At 37.8% G+C, this 26,100-nt stretch overlaps 2 protein-coding genes across 2 annotated transcripts; both read left to right on the top strand.

Annotated features, from left to right (window-relative positions):
- Positions 1-465: 465 nt before the first annotated feature.
- LOC109809690 (uncharacterized) lies at positions 466-3,763 on the top strand. Its single transcript, XM_020373065.3, has 3 exons — positions 466-1,097; positions 1,758-1,844; positions 1,993-3,763. Exons 1-3 carry the CDS (start codon positions 792-794, stop codon positions 3,376-3,378), a joined length of 1,779 nt encoding a protein of 592 aa, XP_020228654.1. The 5' UTR covers positions 466-791; the 3' UTR covers positions 3,379-3,763.
- Positions 3,764-11,440: 7,677 nt separating this feature from the next.
- On the top strand, positions 11,441-25,722 carry LOC109807110 (uncharacterized). Its single transcript, XM_083060920.1, has 8 exons — positions 11,441-11,515; positions 11,603-11,690; positions 12,761-12,885; positions 12,967-13,128; positions 13,248-13,354; positions 13,742-13,973; positions 14,134-14,342; positions 25,599-25,722. The coding sequence occupies exons 1-8, from the start codon at positions 11,441-11,443 to the stop codon at positions 25,720-25,722; spliced, it is 1,122 nt and encodes a 373-aa protein (XP_082917046.1).
- The last annotated feature ends 378 nt before the right edge of the window (positions 25,723-26,100 follow it).

Genomic DNA, 26,100 nt, shown 5'->3' with positions numbered 1-26,100 from the left:
AAGATCTCAAATTAAAGTCTTAAATTTGATAAAAAAAAATTATTATTTTAACTTTTATTAATAATAAAAAATATAATACTATATCAATTATGAAGATTAAAATAATTACTAAAAAATAATTTTTTTTATATTCATTTTATATTTATACGAGAGAGATTGAGATATTTCGTATTTTAAATAATTATATTCAAATAAATATTAGAAATTATAAATAATTATTTAAAAAAATATAAGAAATTTTATTATTATTATTTTTATATTTAAAGAGTATAATTATTTATTAAAAATAAAAAAATAATTACTAAAATATATTCCCTTTATAATATGTATAGATACATAATAGATTGATTTATGTTTTCTTTGTTTTAAGAAAGGGTTTGGGGTAGTTAGAAATATGAGAACCTGTGTTCAATTCTCGTTACGATCTTAAAAAAAAAAAAAAAAAAAAAAAAAAAAAAACTGAAACTTCCCCACAAACACACTGACCCTTCTCTCCCTCCGTTCCCAATGATATTAAGTCTCTGCAATTCGCCAATGTCTCTCTCAAATTGACACTCATTTCACATGGAAATTCATATTTTTCCCATCACACCCTGTTACCAACCCTGGTCCTCCCGTTTCCTTTTCTTCTTCCAAAAGAATTTTTTCATCATTTCATTTATGCTATAACCCAATTTTCACACCCTTTGATTTTCTAGAAAAATTCCCCTAACCCCACAATCAGTTTGCTCCAAAAATTTAATCTTTTAAAGGTTTTCTCGAAACCTTGTTGTTGAGTGTTGAAGGCAGTCATGCCTCCTGTGGTATTAGAAATAAGCTCTGATGAAGAGGAGGGTTTGGAGCAGAGTCTTACTGCAATAGACTACAGCTGGATTAGAGATATTTTGTCTGATGATTCAGACGAAGTTGAGGTAATTGAGGAGAAGAAGCCAACTTTGGTCACAAAAAATATGCATGATGATGATGATGATGACGATGAAGATGAAGACGATGAAGATGATTGTATCATCTTGGAAGGTGACCCTGAAAAGGGTGCCTCTGTGGTAGAGGAAGCAACTGATTCAGATGAATTGCTTGTCATAGGGGAAAAGGGTCCGGTATGTATGTCCTGGCTTTATTGCTTTGTCTGTGGCAGTTCTCATGAGAACTGTATTCTATACTCTAATGTCTTGTTTTTGGTTGTTATTGTGAGAAAACACGAGGTGTGTGTGTTGGAGACACATATGTATGCTTGTTTGTGTTCATTGGTCATAGGAATTTTGTGATTAACTAATTTTTGATTTAGATACATGAGCTTTTGTTCAAGGTTTTAAACTGCGGTTGTGGATTTTGTCACATTCCTTCTATGCATAAAGGGTATTTGCTTCAAGTGTGCAATGCTGTTGGTGTGGTTTGTCTGGGTTCATGAGTGATCAAGTATTTTGATGATCTTGCTTGTGGATTCAAACATCTTGAATCGAAAATTGAATGTTGCATCGTTGAACAATCATTTCGGATATTGCATTACCTAAGGTCCTTAGGTACATCATTTCAAGGGTTAGCCTCATGTCAAATTCTTGCAGGGCATAAATTTTCCTCGTGAGGAAAGTTAAGAAGGCCAAAGATGTGAGGAAGTTTGAGATGATCGAAGACCTCAATTTTGGGCCATGCATCTTGTCTGTTGCATCTGAGAAAACACTAATAATGAATATTGATCATGGGAGAAGATGTAGCTATAACATTTTATATGTGTTGACATATTTTAATTTTGGTTACAGATTGCATGTCGAGACTATCCTCATGCTCGGCATCTTTGTGCCACATTTCCATTCTCTTCCACCCCACATGAGAGGCACTGTAGTCAGGTAAAAAACTAAAGATTTTAACATTGGACTTTTAACAAATTCAGAATTATTGCTGTAGCTGGTTTAATTATCGTGGATTCTTATCTGTTGTTTGCTATTCAATATTATCCCTGTATCACTCTCATTTATTTGTTTTCATGATATGCAGTGTCACTGTTATGTATGTGACTCTATAGCCCCATGTCTCAAGTGGGGCACTGGCAGTTTGGGTTCAGATCATTGTCATGCAAATGATAAAACTGAGCAGTGGAAAATTCAGAGAAAAACATCGAAGCTTGGCCAGAGTTCTCCAGTACCAGCTTCAACTAATTTTGGTACTTCACTCGAACCAGGGAATCTCCAGTCTAACGAATTTCAGCCTCCTGGTATTATTCGCTTGTCACCAAATTCTGTATTGCCGAGTCAAGTGTCTAGATCCACTGCATTGCACACTATCTCCTCACTCAACTCCATACCTCATATCCAAACCTCTCTGTCAACAATAACGCGTCCTCTCTCCACCTCTTCACCAAATTCCAGTGTGCAGAATCAGATCTCTAGGCCTATTAACACCACTACAATGTCCACAGGCACCAACATAACAGTGCCAAATGGTGCAAACCTTGGTAGGTCTCAGGAATCAAGATCTACTTTGATGATAAACAGATACCAGCCTCACTCGGTATCGAGGCCGGTGCTGAGTGTACGAAGTCACCCCATCCAGAAGGAGCGAGGAAACAGCGCAAGCAATTTAAGACCTCAGCTCCTTCGTCCTCATATGTCCAAGGGTGCAGATAGTGCTGGGAACACCCTGATGACAAATAATTCTTCCCAGAGATCATCTGCCTTCAATAGTCATGTTAACATGACACAACATCCCAATTATCATAATGCAGCAAGATTTCCAAATTACGGAAATTGCATTCGGCCATATCAACCCACAAATATACCATTTTACTTGCAGCAGAGCTCTGAACCGGCTAGCTTGAGTTGTGTTAACCAGCATACTGTGGCTTCTGAAACACAAGCAAATACCCAGCCACTACCCCAACCAAATGATAGTCAGGATTTCCATCAAACTTGTATCCAAGTAAATGATGGCACTCTTTCAAGTTATGCACCATGCCTGAATGAAAATGAGCCTCAAATCAGAAGTCAAGATGGAAATGCTGATGGAAATACTGCACAATTTGGAACTGCAAGTCAAGATACTAGCCAACCACAACCACATGTAGAGCCGCCAATGGAAACTGTTGGAAGTTTTTCAGCATTTGACTCATGTTGGAATGATAATACTGGTCAAAGCATTCTACAAAGCTCAGGATCTGCAAATGGTGCTCCACCTGCAGGAAGCCATGCACCTCTAATTGAATACCCTCAATTATCCAATTCACTTGTTGATTTTGAAAGTTGGCTTTTCGAAAGAAACTCTTTTCCAGCAGTAACAAATGAGTTTTTGTCGTCTGATCCTTTGTCACCTGATCCGATTATACCATCTCCGAATCTTGACTCAGATGATATGGGTAATGTTTTACATTATCTTGATGGTGATTGAGTTCAAGGTGATGTGTCAATATCTCTAGTTCACATCAATGAAAGTGTTTAGAATTTGTTAGCTTCTGAATGATGCAACTGTTACTACTCAATTTTGTGCTGATATTTATGACTTGCTCAGTTGAGTAATATATGGCACATTTCATTTTGAGGCTGTTTGACTTGTGTTAAGAGCTAAACATGTTAGATGTTCCCTTATTCCCATAGTTGATTTGTTGACAGAATAGTTGTTAGCATTGGCAAAAGCTAGTTTAGTTTTACTTTATTTTGTTAAATATAGTGACTATAAAGTGTTTGGGTATCTACCTAGTGTATATACCTCTGAGAGTAATGTGTGTGAACACAAGATCAAATTCAGTAAAGCTAACAAATAGTGTTCTATCTTACATATACCTTTTCATTGGCAATCATGTGGACCATAATGTTTCTATCAATAATAAAAATAATTAAGTGTTAGCATTTTTTTTTACATTGTTTCTATTTATCAGAATAATGATGGTTAAATAAACTTTGGTCAATAATAAAAATAAGGTTTAAATATATTTTTAATCTCTACAAAAAATTGTAAGTTTTGATTTTGATCACTATAAATTTTTTTCATTATTTTTTATATCTCTAAAATTTAGAATTATTGTAATCATTTTTAAGTATTTGATTGTTCATTAAAGAGTTAAGTGACTATCTTAGTTGTTTATCCACAATCGTTACTAATATCATATTAATGTATGAAACTTTTTAAAAGTTTCATAGGTTTTTAAATTAAATATTCTTTATAAACCTTAAAATCATCGTTGGGATAAAAAATAGTGATCTTAGATTTTAAAGAGATGGAAATAGAAAAAAATTTATGAATACCAAAGCAAAAATTTTCTTATTTTATAAGAATTAAAAATATTTTATAAGAACTAAAAATAATGTTTATAAATTTTAAGAGGATGAAAAATAGAGAATTTTTTTTTCAGAGAAGCTAAAATTAAAACTCTCTGAATTTACATGAGTTAAATATATTTAAGCATAAAAATAATAAAGAGTTTGTTGTTAGCATTATATCTTTTTTACATAGTTTTTAATTTTCTTTTATCATGAAATTAATAAGAGTATCATCTTTCTTCGTTGATAATTAGTTTTTTTATTGAGATCTAAACTCTATTAAGACTATCTTATAATATTTTTTATCACTCAATACCGTAAATCAAAATCAAATTTGAAAATTAATCGTAACACCAGTACAACCAATCGATAGTTGTTTATAACTTTTAGTTTGGAGGCTCATAAATGAACGGAAATATTCTAAATATTCTTATCAACTAGATTTTTAGAAAGACTTGACTTATACACTGTACTGTGCCGACGGACAATGCCATTTCATTTCATTTGCTAAAAATAGTCACAAAAAAAGAACAAGAAGAAGAAGAAACAGAACCTTTTGGGTAAATTCAGTGTACTTTAAAGAGCATTGAGAAACCATATCATAATCTTTGGAAAATTCTAGCAACACATTTTTTTATGAAATAAATTTTATTTCTAATTTTTAATCGATTTTAACTATAATAACAAGTATGTTAAGAAAAATGTATTAGATAATGTATTACTTGTATTATTTTCTTTAAACAATTACTGTCAATACGATTTTTGCAAGTTACTTTATTACGGGATGATTTTTAACTTATTTAGAACACATTATAATCATAAATTACATAAAAGAAGTTATTTCAAGAGCTGAAAGCAATGCGGAATTTGTTTTTCATAAATAAAATATAGCCTGGGTAATGTAAACTTTAACAGTGAATTTTATTCGAGTTTATTTTATTTAAAATTTTAAAAATAAAATAAAATTTGATTTTAAATAATAAAGCTGTTTAAGAATTTGAGTGATTAAAGGTAATTAACTTATTTGAATGATTACATGAATGATTAAATTTTTAATATTATTTTTTATTATTTAAATCTTTAAGGATAAAATAATCATCTAAAAATATGAGGACGAAAAAATGATTATAAACTTATGTATCTCTTTTATATATGTTAATGGTAAAAATGTCCATAAAATTGTAGACATTGAAATAAGCTATCGTCTTTATAATTACTGGTGAGTAAAATGTACTTCATGTTTTTCTTTGAATACACATTTTAGTGGGGGTAGTAAGCTAAACTTATATCAAAAAAAATCTTTTTGATCTTTATTAATTATTATTGTATAATTTTTAAAAGGTTAAAATTGTTAACAATAATATATATACTAAAACAGAGAATCCCCTTTATATATACGGAGAAAAGATACTTTGCGCCTCTATATTTAAAAAAATAAAAATTTAAAATTTAAAAAGTGAAAAAAGTAAAATAGTTACTACTTTTATAAGAAAAGTTGAGAAGCATGGTTTGTACCGTTAGTTATGGTTATTTTGTTTTAAAATTTTGTGAATTTTTATTTTATTTTATATTTTAACTAACAAATAAAAAAATATTAAAGGATAAAAACATCAAACAAAATTTATACATGAAAATGGAAAATCTCCATTATATATAAGTATAGATAAAAGTTATTAAAATAAGTCAAAATCTGTGAATCAACTTGCCTCTTTATGAGTTGAGCCATATTGGGTCGAAAAAGTTTGGCTTGACCCACTTACAACCCGATCACAAATCAACTTATAGTGAGCTGAGTTGACTTATGAATTAGTTTGCCCAGTTTACTTTTTAATTTTTTGTTTTATATATTAGTTTATGTCATCATACATTTATATTATTAACTAAATTTAATACATACTATTTATAAATTATGATAACAAGTATTTTAGTTTGTGTAATGCACAAACTAAAAATTATTTTATAAAATTAAAATTTATAATAAATTATATATACAAATAAATATTATTTTTGAATATGTAAATCATATTTAAAATTTGTATAAATAAATATTTTTAAACATATAAATTATATTATATATTTATGATAAATAATTCATATTGTAATACAATATTATTTTTATTTATTGATAATTTATTTAAAAATATTTAAATTTAATTCATAAATAATTATGATAAATAAAAATTGAATTGGTTAAAAGTTAGAAAAGAAAACAATTTTAATGTGAGACCCACAACCCACTCCCTCCCTTCTCTTTTCCCTTCACTCCCATTCTCTTCTCACTTTCCTCCCCACTCACTTTGCTGGGTTTATTCTCTTACCTTGGTGGTTGTAGGTGCTGATTAGTGGCGTGCGGAGTTAGCTGAGGGTGTCGATACCCTTCTTCCTGAGGTTCCATTTCCAAGTTTTCTCTCCTTCTCCTCCTCTTCCCAGAAGCTCGGATTCTTTTCCTCCGAGGTAAGGGAAGCTAGATATCGCGTGGATTGGTTGAAATGAGTTTAGAAATTCAAGTGTTTTTTGATTTCAGAAGATTGATGGTGATGGAATCATGCTTTGGAGTGCAAGAGGTGACATACTCAAAGATCCAAGAGGAGTGGGCTAGACATGGAAGATTGGGCCAGTCAAGGCCCAATGGGCCCTATGGGCTTGGAAGGCTCAAACCAAGCCTAAAACCTAAAATGCTACTCTATGTGGTCCAAAATACAAGACCAAAATATATTCAAACTATGCTAACAAAAATATAATAAGAATGTTAATAATAAGATAGGCCCATGTTGAAACTTGGTTTGAGCCTTCCAAGCCCATAGGTCTTGTATCTTTGAGTATGTCACCTCTTGCACTCCAAAGCATGATTCCATCATCCAAACCAAGTTTCAACATGGGCCTATCTTGTTATTAACATTCTTATTATATTTTTGTTAGCATAGTTTGAATATATTTTGGTCTTGTATTTTGGACCACATAGAGTAGCATTTTAGGTTTTAGGCTTGTTGGGCCTAGTTTTGGGCTTCATGGGCCTTTGGGCTTTTGGTACCCAATATTGGGCTCATTTTCATTCTTGTAATTTTTCCTATTCATTGTATTTCCTTGACCATTGTATTTAGGTCATTAGATTAGGGTTTAAGGAGGATTACTAGTTTAAATGAATTAGGGTAAACTAGGTTTAATTTAGGATGCATTTAAGTTGCATTTTGGGTCACATGTTTGGTGCCACCTTGGCTGAACATGTGTGACTGAGCTTATTCAGCCCAATTTTCTCTTGAGAGTCACCATGAGAGAAAGCTTCACCTTAGGAACCCTACTAGGTTTTCCTCCTCTTTAAAGTGAGCTTTCCCTTGAACCTTAAGCTTGGATGCTTCCATCCAAGGCTTAAGCCTTCCTCCATCCGAGAACATCATCCTACAAGTGTTCTTCCAATTCGGTTTGCATCTCCTTGAAGAAGATCCGAGCTAGAGAGAATATTAGGAGAAGAACACCTATCACTCCTCCTCACCTTCTTCATCAGATGGTCGGATTGGAAGGAAATTTCTTTTTCAGGGTTTCAGGAAAAATGGTGAAAATTTGGGTTTTCTATGTGTTGATGGTTGCATGTTGAAAAAGTGATGATTTTTGGGTTGTAAGTTGATAATGTGATTCTTTGAATGAATTGCATGTGTTTGAGTTGGTTGATTTTGTAGGTTTTGGGTGAAATTTTCAAAGTTTGAGAGTTGTTGTTCGTAATTGCGCCGGGCGTAGTTCTTGGCGACGGGCATGTACCATCAGAGAGTTCCATAGGTAAAGCACGTCGGATGCAAGGTTGTTTGCGCCGGGTGAGCTTGGGAATGGAAGTCCCTGGATGGCTCATGCCGGGCGTGGGAGAATCGCGCCGAGCGTAGGGATGGCAACGGGGCGGGTCGGGTACGGGTTTTATGATACCCGTCCCCATCCCCGCAACACAAACTCATCCCCGTACTCCTACCCATACCAGCCGGGTATATGATTTTCATCCCCATCCCCGTCCCCGTCGGGTATCGGGTATACCTGTACCCGTAATTTTTTTTTTTTTTTTTGTAAAAAATATATATAATATTTTTAAATTATTTTTCTATTATATTATAATTAGATTATTTCTTTATCTCATATTTTAATCAAGATATTTCTTAATAATTATACAACTATAAATATTTCACATTATAATAAATAATTACACATAATAAAATATTAATTTTTTTAATATAATTAAATCGGGTACGGGTACGAGGCGGGTATGTATATACCCATACCCGTACCCGATTTAATTTATCAGGTTTTACCCGTACCCGTACCCGGTCAAATCAGGTATTTCCCGTCAAAGTCGGGACGGGTTCGGGTATTACCCACGGGTACGAGTTTATTTGTCATCCCTAGCTAGGCATGATATCAGACAGGGACTCGCAATTTTGGGTATTGGCATGGCACCGGGCGTGATTCAATCTCGCTAGGCGTCGAGACTCCATGGGAGTCTCTGCCAGGGGTGGCACCGGGCGTAATTGGTATTGCGCCAGGCGTGAGACCTTGGGGAGGTCTCTGCCTTACTTGCGCCGAGTGCGGATTTGGTACGCCGGGCTTGTGAGACTCCTGAGAGTCTCTGCCTTTTGTTGCGCCGGGCACAATTGGTATTGCATCGGGCGCGTAAGAGCTTTGGAGCTCTCTAGTTGGTCCAAGCCGGGCACAAATCCTATTGCACTGGGCGCGGATGTTTTTTTTTATAACTATGCTGATTAATGTTGTATTAATGTAAAGTTGAGCTGTGCTGTATGATGTTTATGTTGTATGATGCTTATGCTGATGAATGTTGTTATGTTGAGTTGTGTTGTATGCTATCTAAGTTGTTAATGCTGTTAAGCTGAGTTATGCTGAGTGTTGAATATGCTGTTTAAAATAGTTGAGCTGTGTTGTTGAACATGAGTTGTGTAGGCCGTAAGACTGAGTTGTGCAAGCCGTAAGGCTAAGCTGTGTAGGTCGTAAGGCTGAGTTGTGTAGGCCGTAAGGTTGAGCTGTGTAAGCCGTAAGGCTGAGCTGTGTAGGCCGTAAGGCTGAGTTGTGTAGGCCATAAGGCTGAGTTGTTGATCACTATGATGTTGTAGGAGATCTCCGAGTTGAAATGCGTGACGATGCATAAGCTGTTTAATGTTGATTTTGCTGAATGATATGGGCTGTATGTGTGTAGTGTGTTGTGAAGCTGAGATGTAGATGTATGCTGTTATGTGTTGTATGTTAAGCTTGCTGAAATTAATGATGTGTTGTTATGTTGAAGCTGTTTAAATTTCTATATATGTTGATTCTTTTCACTAGCTTACCCTTGTCTGTTTCCATGTGGGTTAGACTGCAATGACCATAATGTGTATGGGAGTAGAGCAAGGATAGGCATAAGAGTAGTGGCTGGACTGCAGGTGGTAGCAGAAGCTGATTGATTTTTGTTGATAGGCTACTTGGTGTAGCTATTTTGCTGAATTTTGTATATTAACTTGTTGAGCCTCAAGCTAGACCTATGTGTATATATTTTCTATCTATATGCATACTCTATTCTGTATGGTGTTGTTGTTGTGAGACAGCTAGGTGGGTCGTTACACTTTTTGGTATCAGAGTAGTTCGAGTGTAGTGGACACTCTGTGGGGGTGGTTCCTTTAAGCTTTTGTTGTGCTAAGCTTTGTGTTGTGTTGAATGTTGTGCTGATTTTTGTTGACTGGTTTAGTTGTTGTATGCTGAAAGTGTTGTTACTTTTGTAGACAATGACTAGAACTAATGAGTAGATAGCCCGTGCCATGGAGATGATGACTATGGCTATGCAACAGCAGAATGCCTACTTTGCTAGGATGGATGCTAATAGAGCTGCAGTTGGTGTAGCAAGACTAGTTGGGTCACAGGAGAGCTGGGATCTAGCCGAGTTTCGCAAGTGCCATCCTCCACAATTTAAGGGTGATGCAGACCTAGAGGTAGCTGACCTACTGGATCTGTGAGCTGGAGAAGATTTTCACAGTGCTGGGCTGTTCTCAAGAGAGGAGGTTGGCTTATGCCGTTTATATGCTGGTTGGGGAAGCTGAACATTGGTGGAGAGGCACTCACCAGATGTTGGTTGCTAGAGGAGTGGTTGTTGACTGAGAGTGCTTCAAGAGGGTATTTCTTGAGAAGTACTTCCTAGAGAGTGTGAGACATGCCAAGGAGGCAGAGTTTATGAGGTTGCACCAGGGTGGGATGACGGTGTCTAATTATGCGATGAGATTCGAGCACCTGGCTCGTTTCTATTCGCAAGCTATTTCTAAAGCCTGGAAGTGCAGGAAATTTGCTGAAGGGTTGAAGCAGGAGTTGAAGAGGGTGGTGGTGCCTATGGCCATCATTGAGTTTCCGGCCTTAGTTGAGAAGGCTAAAGTTGTTGAACGGTTGGAAGGTAGCAACCGGGTGATGAAGAATGCTGAGGGACCAGCTGGGTCCAAGAAATGTGGAGGTCAGAGGAAACCTTATGATAGGCCCCAACCACAGCAAGGGGGACCTGTCATAAGGCAACCTACTAACGCAGCTAGAGGTGGGAGTCAGGGTGGAGGTGCCACTCTCAGATGCTATAGATGTGGTGGCCCCACTTCGTTCGAGATTGCCCTTATACTGAGAGCCGGTGTTTCAGGTGTAACCAGATGGGTCATGAGTTGACTAGCTGTCCTGCCAGGAATAAACCGAATAGGGGTGCTCCGAGAGGTGATAGACCTACTACTGCTGGGAGGGTGTTCGCCTTGACCGGGGCTGAAACTTCCACTTCATTTGATCTAATGAAAGGGAAGGGCAAAGTTGCTGGTAAGGATGTGATGATTTTATTTGATTCTGGAGCCTCCCATTCTTTTATTTCATATGCATGTGTTGCATTATTGGGTGTGCTGGTTTGTGATTTGGGGTTGAGAGTACTAGTGTCGACGCTTGCTTCTGCTTCTGTGGTTGCGTTTGAGTTGTGTGTTGGTTATCTGATAGTGGTGAATGAGAAGAGGTATAAGGTAAACTTGATTTGTTTGCCTTTAGTAGATATTGACATAATCTTAGGGATGGATTGGTTGTCTGCCAATCGCATCCGTATAGATTGTGCCAATAGGAGGTTGATCTTTCCTCAGGTGGAGGATGAGTTGTTGATTTCAGCTAGCCAAGCTGAAACATTAATGAGAGATGGAGCATAATGTTGTATTCTGCTTACTGCCATGAGTGTGGAAACCGAGAGGGTTATTGCTGAGATAAAAGTTGTGAAGGATTTTGCTGAGGTGTTTCCGGATGAGGTGCTTAGGTTACCTCCTACTAGGGAGATGGAGTTCAGCATTGACTTGGTTCCTGGTGCGGGGCCAGTGTCGGTTGCTCCCTATAAGATGGCCCCAACAGAGTTGGTTGAGCTGAAAAGTCAGTTGGAAGAGTTGCTAGAGAAGCAGTTGGTGAGGCTGAGTGTATCTCCATGGGGTGCTCCCATGTTGTTGGTGAAGAAGAAGGATGGAGGTAGTCGACTGTGTGTTGATTACCGACAACTGAACAAATTGACCATTAAGAACAAATATCCTCTTCCTTGGATAGATGAATTAATGGATTAATTGAAGGGAGCATCGATGTTTTCAAAGATTGACTTGAGGTCAGGATATCACCAGATTAGGGTGAAGGAGGGTGACATACCTAAGACTTCTTTCAGGACTAGGTATGGTCACTATGAGTATGTTGTGATGCCGTTTGGTGTGACCAACGCCCCGGTAGTGTTCATGGATTACATGAACATAATCTTCCGGCCTTTCTTGGATAAATTTGTGGTGGTGTTCATTGATGACATCCTTATTTATTCAAGAAACCCAGAGGAACATGGAGAACACTTGAGGTTGGTGTTGGAGATTTTGAAGGAGAAGTAGTTGTACACCAAGCTGTCGAAGTGTGAGTTCTGGTTGGAAGAGGTGAAGTTCTTGGGCCATGTTATTTCAGTTGAGGGGATTTCAGTTGATCCGGCTAAGGTGGAGTCGATGTTGTAGTGGGAGCGTCCAAGAGCTGTCACGGATATTCAGAGTTTTGTGGGTCTAGCGGGTTACTATAAGAGGTTCATTGAGGGATTCTCCAAGTTAGTAGCACCTCTAACCTAGTTGACTAGAAAGGATCAGCCTTTCATTTGGACAGATGTGTGTGAGCGGAGTTTTGATGAGCTGAAGAAGAGGTTGATTACTTTTCTTGTGTTGGTGCTGCCTGATTCTGGTGAACCCTTTGATGTGTATTGTGATGCTTCTCACCAGGAATTGGGGTGTGTGTTGATGTAGAACAGGAGAGTGGTGGCATATGCTTCAAGGCAACTGAAGAACCATGAGAGGTTTTATCCTACCCATGACTTGGAGTTGGCAGCAATTGTTTTTGCCTTGAAGATATGGAGGCATTATCTGTATGGTGCTCAGTTCAACGTCTTCAGTGATCACAAGAGTCTGAAGTACTTGTTTGATCAGAAAGAGCTAAACATGAGGCAGAGACGGTGGATGAAATTTCTAAAAGATTATGATTTTCAGTTGATGTATCACCCTGTGAAGCCAATGTAGTGGCGGATGCTCTTAGTAGGAAATCCATCCACATGTCAGGTTTGATGGTGAAGGAGTTGGAGCTGGTGGAGGAATTCAGAGATTTGAATCTCTATGTGGAGTTAGCTCATGATCACATTAGTTGTGGACTGACTACAATAACTAGTGAGTTCTTGAGGCAAGTTGGGTTGAAGTAGTTGCAGGATTCCGAGATAGTGAAGATTCTTGGGTTGCTGGGTACTAACAAGGTAGTTGGTTTTGAGCTGGGCAGAGACGAAATTTTGAGGTTTAAGGGAAGAATTGGCCTACCTCATGATTCTGAGCTAAAGAAAGCAGTTTTGGAGGAAGGCCACAAGAGAGTAGACTTAGCATACATCCTGGTATGACTAAGATGTACCAAGACCTCAACAAGACTTTCTGGTGGTCTGGTATGAAGAGGGACATAGTTGAATATGTGGCGGCCTGTCTAACTTGTCAGAAGGAAAAGGTGGAGCATCAGAAGTCGAGTGGTTTGTTGCAGTTGATGGAGATTCCGGAATGGAAGTGGGATAGTATCACTATAGATTTCATTGTGGGATTACCTAGGTCAGCTAGGAATAGTGATGTTATTTGGGTGATTGTTGATAGGTTGACCAAGTGTGCACATTTCTTGCCTATCAATATCAAGTGGTCCTTGAAGAAATTGACGCAGTTGTATGTGAGGGAAATAGTACGGTTACACGGGGTGCCTTCCAGTATTATTTCAGACAAAGATTTGAGGTTCACTTCCATATTTTGGTAAAGTCTACATCAAGCCTTAGGCACTAAGTTGAGGTTGAGTTCTGCTTACCATCCACATACGGATGGTCAATCAGAGAGGACAATCCAGTCCTTGGAGGATCTGCTGAGGGCTTGTGTGTTAGACCACTTGGAGAGCTGGGAGGAAGTCCTACCACTAGTGGAGTTCACATACAATAATAGCTTTCATGCTAGTATTGGGATGACGCCGTTTGAAGCCCTGTATGGTAGGAGGTGTAGGACTCCTCTATGTTGGTATCAAGATGGTGAGTTAGTGGTTGTGGGGCCAGAGCTGATCTTACAGACTACTAAGAAGGTAAAGCTGATTCAGGAGAGAATGAAGACTGCTCAGAATAGGCAGAAATCATATCCTGATAAAACGCGAAAGCCTTTGGAGTTTGTTGAAGAGGAACATGTGTTTCTGAAGGTGACCCAACCTCTATGTGGGAAGGGCGATGAGGGCTAAGAAGTTGACACCTAGGTTTGTTGGTCCCTATCAGATCATCCATCGTGTGGGTCTGGTCGCTTATCGGTTGGGCTTGCCACTGTTTCTCTCCAATCTACATGATGTGTTTCATGTATCCCAGCTGAGGAAGTATGTTCATGACCCCAGTCATGTGGTTGAGTTGAATGAAGTTCGGGTGAAGGAGAACCTGACTTATGAGAAGTTGTCGGTAGCTGTGGTTGATTTCAAGTTGAAGGAGTTGAGAGGCAAGTCTATTAGCTTGGTGAAAGTGTTGTGGGATGCAGCTACTGGTGAGGCTACTTGGGAAGTTGAGCAGCAGTGCAGAGAGCAGTATCCTTCCTTATTCCAAAGTAAGTCAATTTTCGAGGACGAAAATTCTTGTTGTTGGGGAGGTTGTGAGACCCACAGCCCACTCCCTCCCTTCTCTTTTCCCTTCACTCCCATTCTCTTCTCACTTTCCTCCCCACTCACTTTGCTGGGTTCATTCTCTTACCTTGGTGGTTGTAGGTGTTGATTAGTGGCGTGCGGAGTTAGCTGAGGGTGTCGATTCCCTTCTTCCCGAGGTTCCATTTCCAAGTTTTCTCTCCTTCTCCTCCTCTTTCCGGAAGCTCGGATTGTAACGTAGCAAGTTGTTTTAGAAAGCCCAATATAGGTGATTTAGTAGCTCAGAACGGGCCGTTCCCAATCTGAAACGGGCCGTTCCAAGCTATTAAATTGACATGTAAATCGTAGTTGAGAACGGGCCGTTCTGGAGGGAGAACGGGCCGTTCTGGTTGAAGAACGGGCTGTTCTGGATGGAGAACGGGCCGTTCTGTAAGAGTTCCAGAACGGGTCGTTCTGATTTTAGAATGGACCGTTCTGCATGTGATTTTTGCACATGAAGAAGGAGTACAGAACGGGTCATTCCGGATTCGGTATAGGCCGTTCTGGCCACTCCGGAATGTCTATAAATATGGGTTATGGGCAGTGAGGAGAATGTGAGTTTTTAGAGAGAAGTTTTAGAGAGAAGGTCTCTAGGTCTGTGAGCTCCTTTCTCTCCCAAATTTCTCTGTATGATTCCTTTTCTCCTCTAGACCACTAATGCCTTCTGTCATTTCTTGAAATACAGATTAAAAAACTGTTTTGGGTGGATTGAAGTTCCAGGTTAAGCTTCGAAGGAAAATTATACTTTTTTTTTTAGTTTTTGGCTAATCTAAGCCAATCTTCAAGTGAGGGAAGCTAGAATGTAGATTGATTAAGTTGTTGGGTGTGGATTGAGTAGTTGCTGGCTTAAGTTGTTATTATGTTGTGTGTTGATAATATGATAGACTATGGTCAAGGCCAAGGAATCCAAGAGGTGATATCTTAAAAGAACCAAGAGGAATGGGATGATCTTAAAGACCTTTTTCATATGTTTGTACATATAGTAGTTTCTTTGTATAGGCTTATTTTTGCCTTTGTATTTGTGAGGCACTTTACTTGCTTTTATTAGTGTTTGTATATTGATTTTAAGGTAGGTTACTTGGAGAGTTTAACTCCATTTAACCTCCCTAGTTGATACATTCATTTTGTATTTTTTCAGTAGGGAAAAAGGGGTGGCATTTAGCAATGCTTGAGGGTGTGACTAGTAATTGGGCCAGAACTGGGCCTAGGCAAAATTTTGCATATTGGACTCATGTTGCTCCTAATTTTTCATAGATTTGATTTAGCTAGGTCTCATCATCATATGATGAACCTAACTAAACCAAATCAAATATTTTTGAATTAAATCATGGAGCATTTTGGAGCCTTGGCCACCTAGCCTCCTCCCTTGTTCTTGGCCGAAATTCACTAAGTCCTCCTTCAAGTTTTGAAGCTTCTCCTCCAAGTTTCTAAACCTTGGTAGGTTAGGTTGACCTTACCATGGTTCTTAAGTGAACCATGGTCAAGGTTAGCTTCTCCTACAAGTTTTATAAACCATGGATGGTTAGCTACACCTTACCATGGTTCCTAGTGAACCATGGTTAAGGTTAGCTTCTCCTAGAAGCTACCTCTCCCTATATATTTGTAAATCCCTCTCTTGTAATCACTTTTGAACATTTTGAGAAATAGAAATCAGATTTCTTTCTCATTCAAGAGTCTTATAAACCGTAGAGAACTCTCTCTCTCTAAGGTTTCTATCAAAGTTTCTTCAAACTTTGCCTTGGTTCCTCAAGCTTCCTTCACAAGCTAGGAAGTAACCGAACCTATTCTATTGCTTCTCCACCATTGGAGAATCCTCCAAGGTGATTCTGCCACCTCAAGGAGTTCAACCTCAAGAGTTTCTTTGGTCCTTGCATGGAGAACTGGAAGAACAACAATCTTCTCCAAGTAGTTCCATCATAATATGTGATACGTTGTTAAAGTTACTATACGTTGTAAAACTAAGTTGTTTTTATGTTGTTTATTGTTGAATTATGAATAAGTTGAGATGTATAAGTTGAAGTAGTTTATTGATGTAAAAGTTGTTTAAAGTTGTATAAGTTGCCTATTGTTGAAAGATGCTTATTGTTGTAAGTTGTCTCTTGTTGTAAGATGTCTATAGTTGTAATGTTGTAAGTTGTTGTAAAGTTGTAAGTTGTCTATTGCTGTGAAGTTGTTAAAATGCCTATTATTGTAAAGTTGGAAAGTTGGGGACATATGGTGAAGATATATGTCCTATGTTGAGATACATAGTACTAAGGTGATAAGTTGAAAGTTGTTTTAAAGTTGAAAGTTGTTTTAAAGTTGAATCCCTTAGTACTGTGTGGGCGACATGGAAATAGTCGATCCATGTCATGGTTGAATGACCAATTTGAGTAAGGTATCTAGTTAGAGATGTAGTCTTTGAATAGGTACTCGAGGGTGCGTGGTACTTGGAGGACAGTGAGTGGGCTAACTCCACATGTGGATTGGTGAGGCTACCCAAGGCCGTGGTAGGCTCATAGCCAAACCTTTCTGTCCTGACAGTAGTACTGGACCTTCGAGTCTAAGTGGCACACCTGAGCAATCGCCTATTGTTGTCTATACCTGGTTCTCTTCGGAGTTCCTAACGTTGTTCTATAACTGACCTGGTTGAGATAGGTCAAACCTTGGATTCGGTAGGGTTTATGCCACCTAGACTGCTCAACCTCAGTTGTTGGAGATCTCCCAGCTGTACATGCGTGACGACGCATTAAATATTAAGTTGTATATTGTTGTTATTTTTGTTGTTGTATTAATGATGGAGGAGGCCCATGGGCTAAGGGCCCAACTACTAGAGCAATGGCCAGAAGGATGCATGAAGAGTGGGCCCAAGCCCAAGGAAAGCCCACCACTTTATTTTGTTGGGCCTTGAATCAAGCCCAATTAGATTAGGGCTAGTATAGGAGTGGGCCTTAGTGCCATGTATTTCTTTTGGGCCTTGTATTTTCGGCCTAGTAGCATAGGAGTTTCATTTGAAGGTCATTTGAATTTAGGTTAATTAGAGTTACATGTGGAATTACATTAGCATTTAATTAGTAGCACATTTGGTGTGCATTTCGGCCATGTGCAACACATGCACATGGTGTGATCCGAAATGCAACTCAAATGGCTTCCTAATTACATGCCAAATGTGTGCACATGGGAGGGTGACCGGTTGGCACCAAAATTTGAATTTTAGAATTCAAATTTTGGCGCCTAGAGTTAAGATAACCATACCATGGTTTTACTTAACTCTAGGTAAACCCAACTTAAACCCTTAACCTAATTTAGCCTATAAATTTCCTTATGACCGAGTTTTGTAGACACTTTGGACATTATTGAATGAGTATTCTTCTCAAAGAAATCTCTCCTCCGAAGTCACTTTGCTCCTAGCCTCTACCCTCCTTGAGAGCTTCTCCTTGTAGAGCTAGGACACCTTACCTTCTTAGAACTTAGCTTGTATGTAAGCCTAGGTCACCTTGCTCCTTTGAGGCGTCTCTAATCCTTGAAGAATCATCTAAGGAATCCGAGAAGGAGTGAAGAATCCATGTGCATCCAAGTGGAAGCACATCAAGTGGTATCAAGAGCTTCAGTCTTCAAGAGATAAGTTCATCTTCTTGAATTTTGATCCGTGGTTCCAAATTGTTCTTGAGTTCATCTTGAGTTCATTTTGTTAAAATTTTGAGTTCATGTCACAATTGAGTTGATTCTTTCCTAGATCTAGTTCTTGTTTCAAAATTTGATGGATCTAGTTTGTATTGCTTGAATGATTCATATGCGCCTATGTTATATGCTTTCATGAATCATGTTAATTTCTTCTTGTGTTCAATTAGGAATTTTCTGCCTATTAGCTTTTGATTTTGTTTGAGTCTTCTTTGCATCTTATTCGGTCAATTAAATGCTTGAGTCTTTTATTTTTAAATCCATGTCTAGTAGGTTTGTGTAGTTCTTATATGTTCATCTATCTTAGCTATGCTTGTTGATCCTTGTTAATTTTTTATTTGCATCTTGAAACAATTTTCTGGATTTGGCCGAGATCCATTTCTTTTCTTTGGTATAAGCTCATGAATTTTGTTTCATTTTTGAGTTCATAAACTACTACTAGATCATTAGTAGTTTTCTTAGAATTTTAGGCTTCCAAAATTTTATTGAAAATGTCTTACACAAAAATTTTAAATCCGTGAGGTTTGATTTTTTATGAGTTGGAGTGTGCTGAAATTGGTGTTTGGAAATTCAAATTTGAATTTGAGTTGGAGCCTAAAAACCGTGCATGTGCAATTCTAAATTACAAGCATAAAACGCATGTCACATGTCACTTGAATTTGCACTTAATTTCACTAGTATTTGGCAACTAGTTTAAATCGGTTTTTAGTGCTAATATTAAGGGTGACCGAGAATCATTGGTGACCAATTTTTGTGAGCAACAAAAGGCAACTCCTCTTTGATAAAAAAAAAATTAGAAGAAAGATCAAAAGAAATTCAAAACAACAATAAAAAAAAAATGTGCTAAACCTAATTTGAAAAGGAAAAAGCCATTAAGGAGTTAGTTTCTCTATGTGTTTCTTCTCGGTTGCTAGTTGAGTTTGATTCATAAAAAGAATTTTTCAACTCATCTATTTTGAGTGTTTTGGTTTTGTGCATCTACTCTAGAACTATTCCTAGGTCAATTCCTTCTAGTTCTAGTCAACTATTTCATTGGTGTCATATAAGCTTGTCACTACTTAATCTACTCTTGTCTTCTTTTCCTTTCATATTGTCTTTTGCTGTTCTAATCTTGTGCTAATCAAAGAGTGACCTAAGCTTGACCTAGCCTATCTTCTTGGAAGCTAGTTCTACAAGGGTCATCAAAAGAAGCCTAAGGAAAGGAGGAGGAAGGAAGATAAAAGTGGCTTGCGGTTTTTGACCCCTTAAACACAAACCATAAACACTTCTTGGCTGGAAATTTGGTGGATGCTGGACTGGAAAACCGTGAAGCAGCTTGGAGTTTAATTTCAATTGTATTTGAATTTAAAAAAAAAATGTATAAGCATTAGTGACGGATTTTTAGTGACCGATTTTTACCTTACTAAATTTGAATTTTGTTGCAAAATTTGGTCACTAATCCATCACTAATTCTTTGTGGCTGTTTTTAATACTTCATTTCAGCCACTTGTTCTTTGTTATTATACTTTGTATTTGGCCTTTACAAGGAGTGTCTTGGGAGTGTCTTTGGTACACAACCATCTCTCCTTAAGTTTACAATTTTCGTTAGTACTTGGTGGGAGTGGTCCTTGATTGATCTTTGGTATCTCTCAAGCTCTCACCTTAGGATACGTTAGGTAGTTTAATTTTTGTTGTTTAATCCTTGTTTTAATTGCTTTTATACGTCTAGCTTATCATAGTTCACAAAAACATCAAAAATCATTTTCATTGAAAAGAATTTGGTAGAGATTAACTACAAAGGGGATTAGTAATTTTTACTTGAAGAGGCTTGGTTTTTAAGTGGCTCCTAGTAGCTCACCTCCTTCCAAAGTTCAATTTGTATACATAATCCTCTAAGTACTTAGTCTTAACCTTGCATAAAAACAATTGATTTTCAAAAATCATTTCTCAAAAAGCCTCTTTCTCCTATAATGGAAGAGTTTTCTACTCCTCAAAGTGATAGTAATTCAAGTGATTACAATGACTTGTCAAAAGTAACACATGAATTAAGATCACTTAAGCTTTGGAAGAAGCAAGAAGCCAAGCAAAAACTTAAAGAAAAACTTGAAAGAGAGGCTCAACTTGCTACTTTAGAGGAAGAGATTCGAATATTAAAGGAGAAAGAAGAAAAATTACATCACAAGCACCGAAGTAGACATAGCTCCCACCATAGTTCTACTCTAGGAGAGTCAATGAATGATGATAGTCTTGCTTTAGGAGATCATTATCAACCACCTCCTAGAAGAGTGCATAGGGCCCCCAAGCCAAGGGAATCTAGGGTAGATCTCCCTTATTTTCATGGGAAAGATGATGTTGAGGGGTACCTAGATTGGGAAATGAAGGTGGAACAAATTTTCACTTGTCATCAAGTGAATGAAGAAAGAAAAGTCTCCTTAGCAACCCTAAGTTTTCAAGGTCACGCCATGTATTGGTGGACTTCGTTAGTGAGAGATAGGCGTCTCCATAATGACCCTCCAATTCAATATTGGAATGAATTAAGGAGTGCCTTGAGGAGGAGACATATTCCCTCTTACTATACTAGGGAGCTTATCAATAAGCTCCAACGACTCCATCAAAAAAATATGACTGTGGAAGAGTATAGACAAACAATGGAGTTGTACTTAATGAGGGCTGGTATTAGGGAGGAAGAAAATATTACAATTGCTAGGTTTTTGAGTGGGTTGACTTTTGACATAAGAGATAAAGTAAAGCTTCTCCCTTATAGGGATTTAAATGATTTGGTTCAACTTTGCATCAAGGTTGAACAACAAAATTTGCGAAAAGGTTTTAAAAGCTCATACTCATCATCTTTTTCAAAAGTTGACTACCAGAGGGAGGGCAAGAAAAATGATTTCGAAAAAAATACTTTTCCCTCTAAAAACCTAGACAAAGGTAAAGAAAAAGAAAAAGAGAAGAAAACAAACACTTCACACACTAGCACTAAGACTAGTGACATAAAATGCTTTAAGTGTCTTGGGAGAGGCCACATTGCTTCTCAATGCCCTACTAAGAAAGTTATGATTTTAAGGGGCCAAGATATTTATAGTAGCCAAGATGAAGCTACTACTTCTTCATCTTCCAGTGAGGATGAAGAAGAAGCAAGTGAAGAAGAGTCATGTGAGGTTACTTACCCTTATAATGGGGAACTTCTTATGATGAGAAGGATCCTCAATAACCAACCTAGTGATACACAATCCCAAAGAGAGAACATCTTTCATACAAGATGTAACATTTCAAACAAGGCTTGTTCTCTCATAGTGGATAGTGGATCTTGGTGCAATTGTTGTAGCACTAGGATGGTTGAAAAGTTGGGTTTGACTACCACACCCCACCCAAAACCTTATCAACTTCATTGGCTTAATGATGATGGGGATATGGTGGTCAACCAACAAGTGGAAGTAGAGTTTTCCATAGGGAACTATCAAGATAAAGTTAAATGTGATGTAGTTCCTATGGAGGCTTGTCATATTTTATTAGGTAGGCCATGGCAATTTGATAAACAAACTCATCATGATGGCCTAACTAATAAAATAACTTTCACACATAAGGGTAAAAAGTTTGTGCTTCATCCTTTATCACCTTCACAAGTGAAAGAAGATCAAGTACAAATGAAGGCCAAACGTGAGCAAGAAAAAGGAAAACAAAAAAAAGTTGAAAAAAAAAACTTTTAAAAATTGATGAAAAGGAGGATTCTAGAGAGATTAATGTTCCCTCTCTAGAGATAGTTCAAGAAGAGAGTTTTCAATCAAAACCTTTACACAAAACTTCTCTCTTTCTTGAATCATCATCTATCCTCATGTGTAGAGGAACATTAACTTGCACTGCCACATCTTCTTTGGAAACTACTCTACCTCTTAAGGTGAAAAATCTTTTAGATGAATTTGATGATATATTTCCCAAAGAAGGTCCAGTTGGACTTCCACCTTTTAGGGGAATAGAGCATCAAATAGATCTTGTGCCTGGGGCTAGTCTTCCAAATAGACCAGCTTATAGGACTAATCCACAAGAAACCAAAGAGATAGAGAAGCAAGTACAAGAGTTGTTGGAGAAGGGCTGGATTCAAAAGAGTCTCAGTCCTTGTGCTGTACCTGTCATTTTGGTGCCAAAAAAAGATGGAAAATGGAGGATGTGTTGTGACTGTAGAGCCATCAACAACATTACCATAAAATATAGGCACCCAATTCCTAGGCTTGATGACATGCTTGATGAATTGCATGGGTCATCCATATTTTCCAAGGTAGATCTTAAGAGTGGATATCACCAAATTAGAATCAAAGAAGGTGATGAGTGGAAAACCGCTTTTAAGACTAAGTTTGGATTATATGAATGGTTAGTAATGCCTTTTGGGCTTACTAATGCACCTAGCACATTCATGAGGTTGATGAATCATGCTCTTAGGGATTGCATTGGTAAGTTTGTCGTTGTTTATTTTGATGATATTCTAATCTATAGCCAAAGTCTAAGTGATCATGTGGATCACCTAAGACAAGTTTTTCTTGTTCTTAGAAACAATCACTTGTTTGCCAATGTAGACAAGTGTACTTTTTGTGTCGATAATGTTATTTTTTTAGGGTTTGTGGTGAGTAAAAATGGGGTTCATGTGGACCCCGAGAAAATCAAAGCCATCCAAGAATGGCCTATTCCTACTAATGTAAGTGAAGTTAGGAGCTTCCATGGATTGGCAAGCTTTTATAGGAGATTTGTTCCTAACTTCTCTACATTAGCTTCACCTCTCAATGAGTTGGTGAAGAAGGATGTGGCCTTTGAATGGAAGGAAAAACATAACTTAGCTTTCCAAGATCTAAAGCATAAGCTCACTCAAGCACCTGTTCTAGCTCTGCCTGATTTTTCTAAAACTTTTGAGCTAGAATGTGATGCTTCAGGACTTGGCATAGGAGCTGTGTTGTTACAAGGTGGCCACCCAATAGCTTATTTCAGTGAAAAACTTCATGGGGCTACCTTGAACTACCCTACCTATGACAAAGAGTTATATGCTTTAGTTCGTGCCCTTCAAACTTGGGAACATTATCTTGTGACCAAGGAATTTGTCATACATAGTGATCATGAATCACTTAAATATTTGAAGGGTCAACATAAATTAAATAAAAGGCATGCAAAATGGGTGGAGTATTTAGAACAATTTCCTTATGTCATCAAATACAAAAAGGGCTCTACTAATGTAGTAGCTGATGCTTTGTCACGCAGACATGTTTTATTGAACACCCTAGGTTCTCAAATACTAGGTTTTGATGACATCAAGGAGTTGTATGAGAAAGACCTTGATTTTGCTAACTTTTATTCTTTATGTATTCAAAAACCTTACCAAGGGTACTATATTTCTGAGGGGTTTCTTTTTAAAGAAAACAAACTTTGTATACCCCAAGGATCTATTAGAAAACTTTTGGTTAGGGAGAGCCATGAGGGTGGGCTCATGGGGCATTTTGGAATTGAGAAGACTCTTTCTCTTTTGAGAGAAAAATTCTTTTGGCCTCATATGAAGAGAGATGTCCAACGGTTTTGTAGTAGTTGCATTGCTTGTTTACAAGCAAAGTCTACCACTAAACCTCATGGGCTATACACACCCTTGCCTATATCCTCTTCTCCTTGGGTAGACATTTCCATGGATTTTATCCTTGGTTTGCCTCGAACCCAACGAGGAAAGGATTCCATATTTGTGGTTGTGGACCGTTTTAGCAAAATGGCACATTTTATTCCATGCCACAAAGTGGATGATGCAAGTAACATTGCTAATTTATTCTTTCAAGAGATTGTGCGACTCCATGGGTTACCCAAAACTATAGTCTCTGATAGAGATGTTAAGTTCTTAAGCCATTTTTGGAAAACTCTTTGGGCAAGGCTTGGAACTAAACTACTATTTTCTACCACATGTCATCCCCAAACTGATGGGCAAACTGAGGTAGTAAATAGGTCTCTCGGGACTATGTTGAGGGCAATCCTCAAAGGCAATAAAAAGTCATGGGATGACTATCTTCCTCATGTGGAGTTTGCCTACAATAGGGTGGTTCACAAGACCACTAACATGTCTCCATTTGAGATTGTTTATGGCTTTAATCCTCTTACTCCATTGGATTTATTACCTCTTCCGGATGTTGCTTCCTTTATTCATAAAGAAGGCACATCTAGGGCTGAGTTTGTCAAGAAATTACATGAGAGGGTTAGAGATCATATTCAATCCCAAACAGAAAAATACCAAAAATACAATAATAAGGGTCGGAAGGAAGTTATCTTCAAGGAAGGTGACTGGGTTTGGCTACACCTTAGGAAGGATAGGTTTCCTTCCAAAAGAAAGTCCAAGCTTAGTCCTAGAGGAGATGGCCCCTTCCAAATTCTTAGGAAAATCAATAACAATGCCTATGTTCTAGATCTCCCTTCTGAGTATGGTGTTAGTTCTAGTTTCAATGTTTCTGATCTCTCTTTGTTTACAGGACTAGCTACCCTAGAGAAGGATGCTCTGGATTTGAGGTCAAATCCTCTTCAAGAGGGAGGGGATGATGGAGGAGGCCCATGGGCTAAGGGCCCAACTACTAGAGCAATGGCCAGAAGGATGCATGAAGAGTGGGCCCAAGCCCAAGGAAAGCCCACCACTTTATTTTGTTGGGCGTTGAATCAAGCCCAATTAGATTAGGGCTAGTATAGGAGTGGGCCTTAGTGCCATGTATTTCTTTTGGGCCTTGTATTTTCGGCCTAGTAGCATAGGAGTTTCATTTGAAGGTCATTTGAATTTAGGTTAATTAGAGTTACATGTGGAATTACATTAGCATTTAATTAGTAGCACATTTGGTGTGCATTTCGGCCATGTGCAACACATGCACATGGTGTGATCCGAAATGCAACTCAAATGGCTTCCTAATTACATGCCAAATGTGTGCACATGGGAGGGTGACCGGTTGGCACCAAAATTTGAATTTTAGAATTCAAATTTTGGCGCCTAGAGTTAAGATAACCATACCATGGTTTTACTTAACTCTAGGTAAACCCAACTTAAACCCTTAACCTAATTTAGCCTATAAATTTCCTTATGACCGAGTTTTGTAGACACTTTGGACATTATTGAATGAGTATTCTTCTCAAAGAAATCTCTCCTCCGAAGTCACTTTGCTCCTAGCCTCTACCCTCCTTGAGAGCTTCTCCTTGTAGAGCTAGGACACCTTACCTTCTTAGAACTTAGCTTGTATGCAAGCCTAGGTCACCTTGCTCCTTTGAGGCGTCTCTAATCCTTGAAGAATCATCTAAGGAATCCGAGAAGGAGTGAAGAATCCATGTGCATCCAAGTGGAAGCACATCAATTAAAGTTGCTTCTAAGTTGTATGAGTGAGTTGTGTTTTTATGTTGAACTGTATGGTCGTTTGTGATGATGATTGAATGAATGAGTAGTATAGTATTTTCCCTATACTTATATGGTTGATTATTGAATTCTAGCTTACCCTTCTGTTTCCATGTGGATGGACTGTTATGATCATACAGTGTATGGGAGCAGATCAGGGCTAGGTTGGAGCTGTTGGCTGAGTCTGCTGCTCGAAGTGGAATTTTGGTTCCTGGTGTCAGAGTTACCACCTTGGGTAACAGTTTTGTGCTTGACCGGCACTAGGAGATAGTAGTTTTGGATAACTGTGTAAATACTAATACTTAAAAAATTAATTATTCTTATATATATTTTTCATGTTTTGTATTTATGAGTTATCCAATTTTATTATTTATCTTAGTTACAAATTTTTAATGCGATTCCATTAAGTGTAGGGACCACGGCGGGTCGTTACACGGATTCTTTTCCTCCGAGATAAGGGAAGCTAGATATCGCGTGGATTGGTTAAAATGAGTTTAGAAACTCAAGTTTTGTTTGATTTCAGAAGATTGATGGTTGGATTGGAAGGAAATTTCTTTTTTAGGGTTTCGGGAAAAATGGTGAAAATGTGGGTTTTCTATGTGTTGATGGTTGCATGTTGAAAAAGTGATGATTTTTGGGTTG

This window comes from Cajanus cajan, chromosome 7 (assembly GCF_000230855.2).
Source record: "Cajanus cajan strain Asha chromosome 7, NIPB_CcT2T_4, whole genome shotgun sequence".
Lineage (NCBI taxonomy): Eukaryota > Viridiplantae > Streptophyta > Magnoliopsida > Fabales > Fabaceae > Cajanus > Cajanus cajan.
The sequence above is the reverse complement of the archived record's forward strand: the minus strand, read 5'-3'. Positions and strand labels throughout refer to the sequence as shown.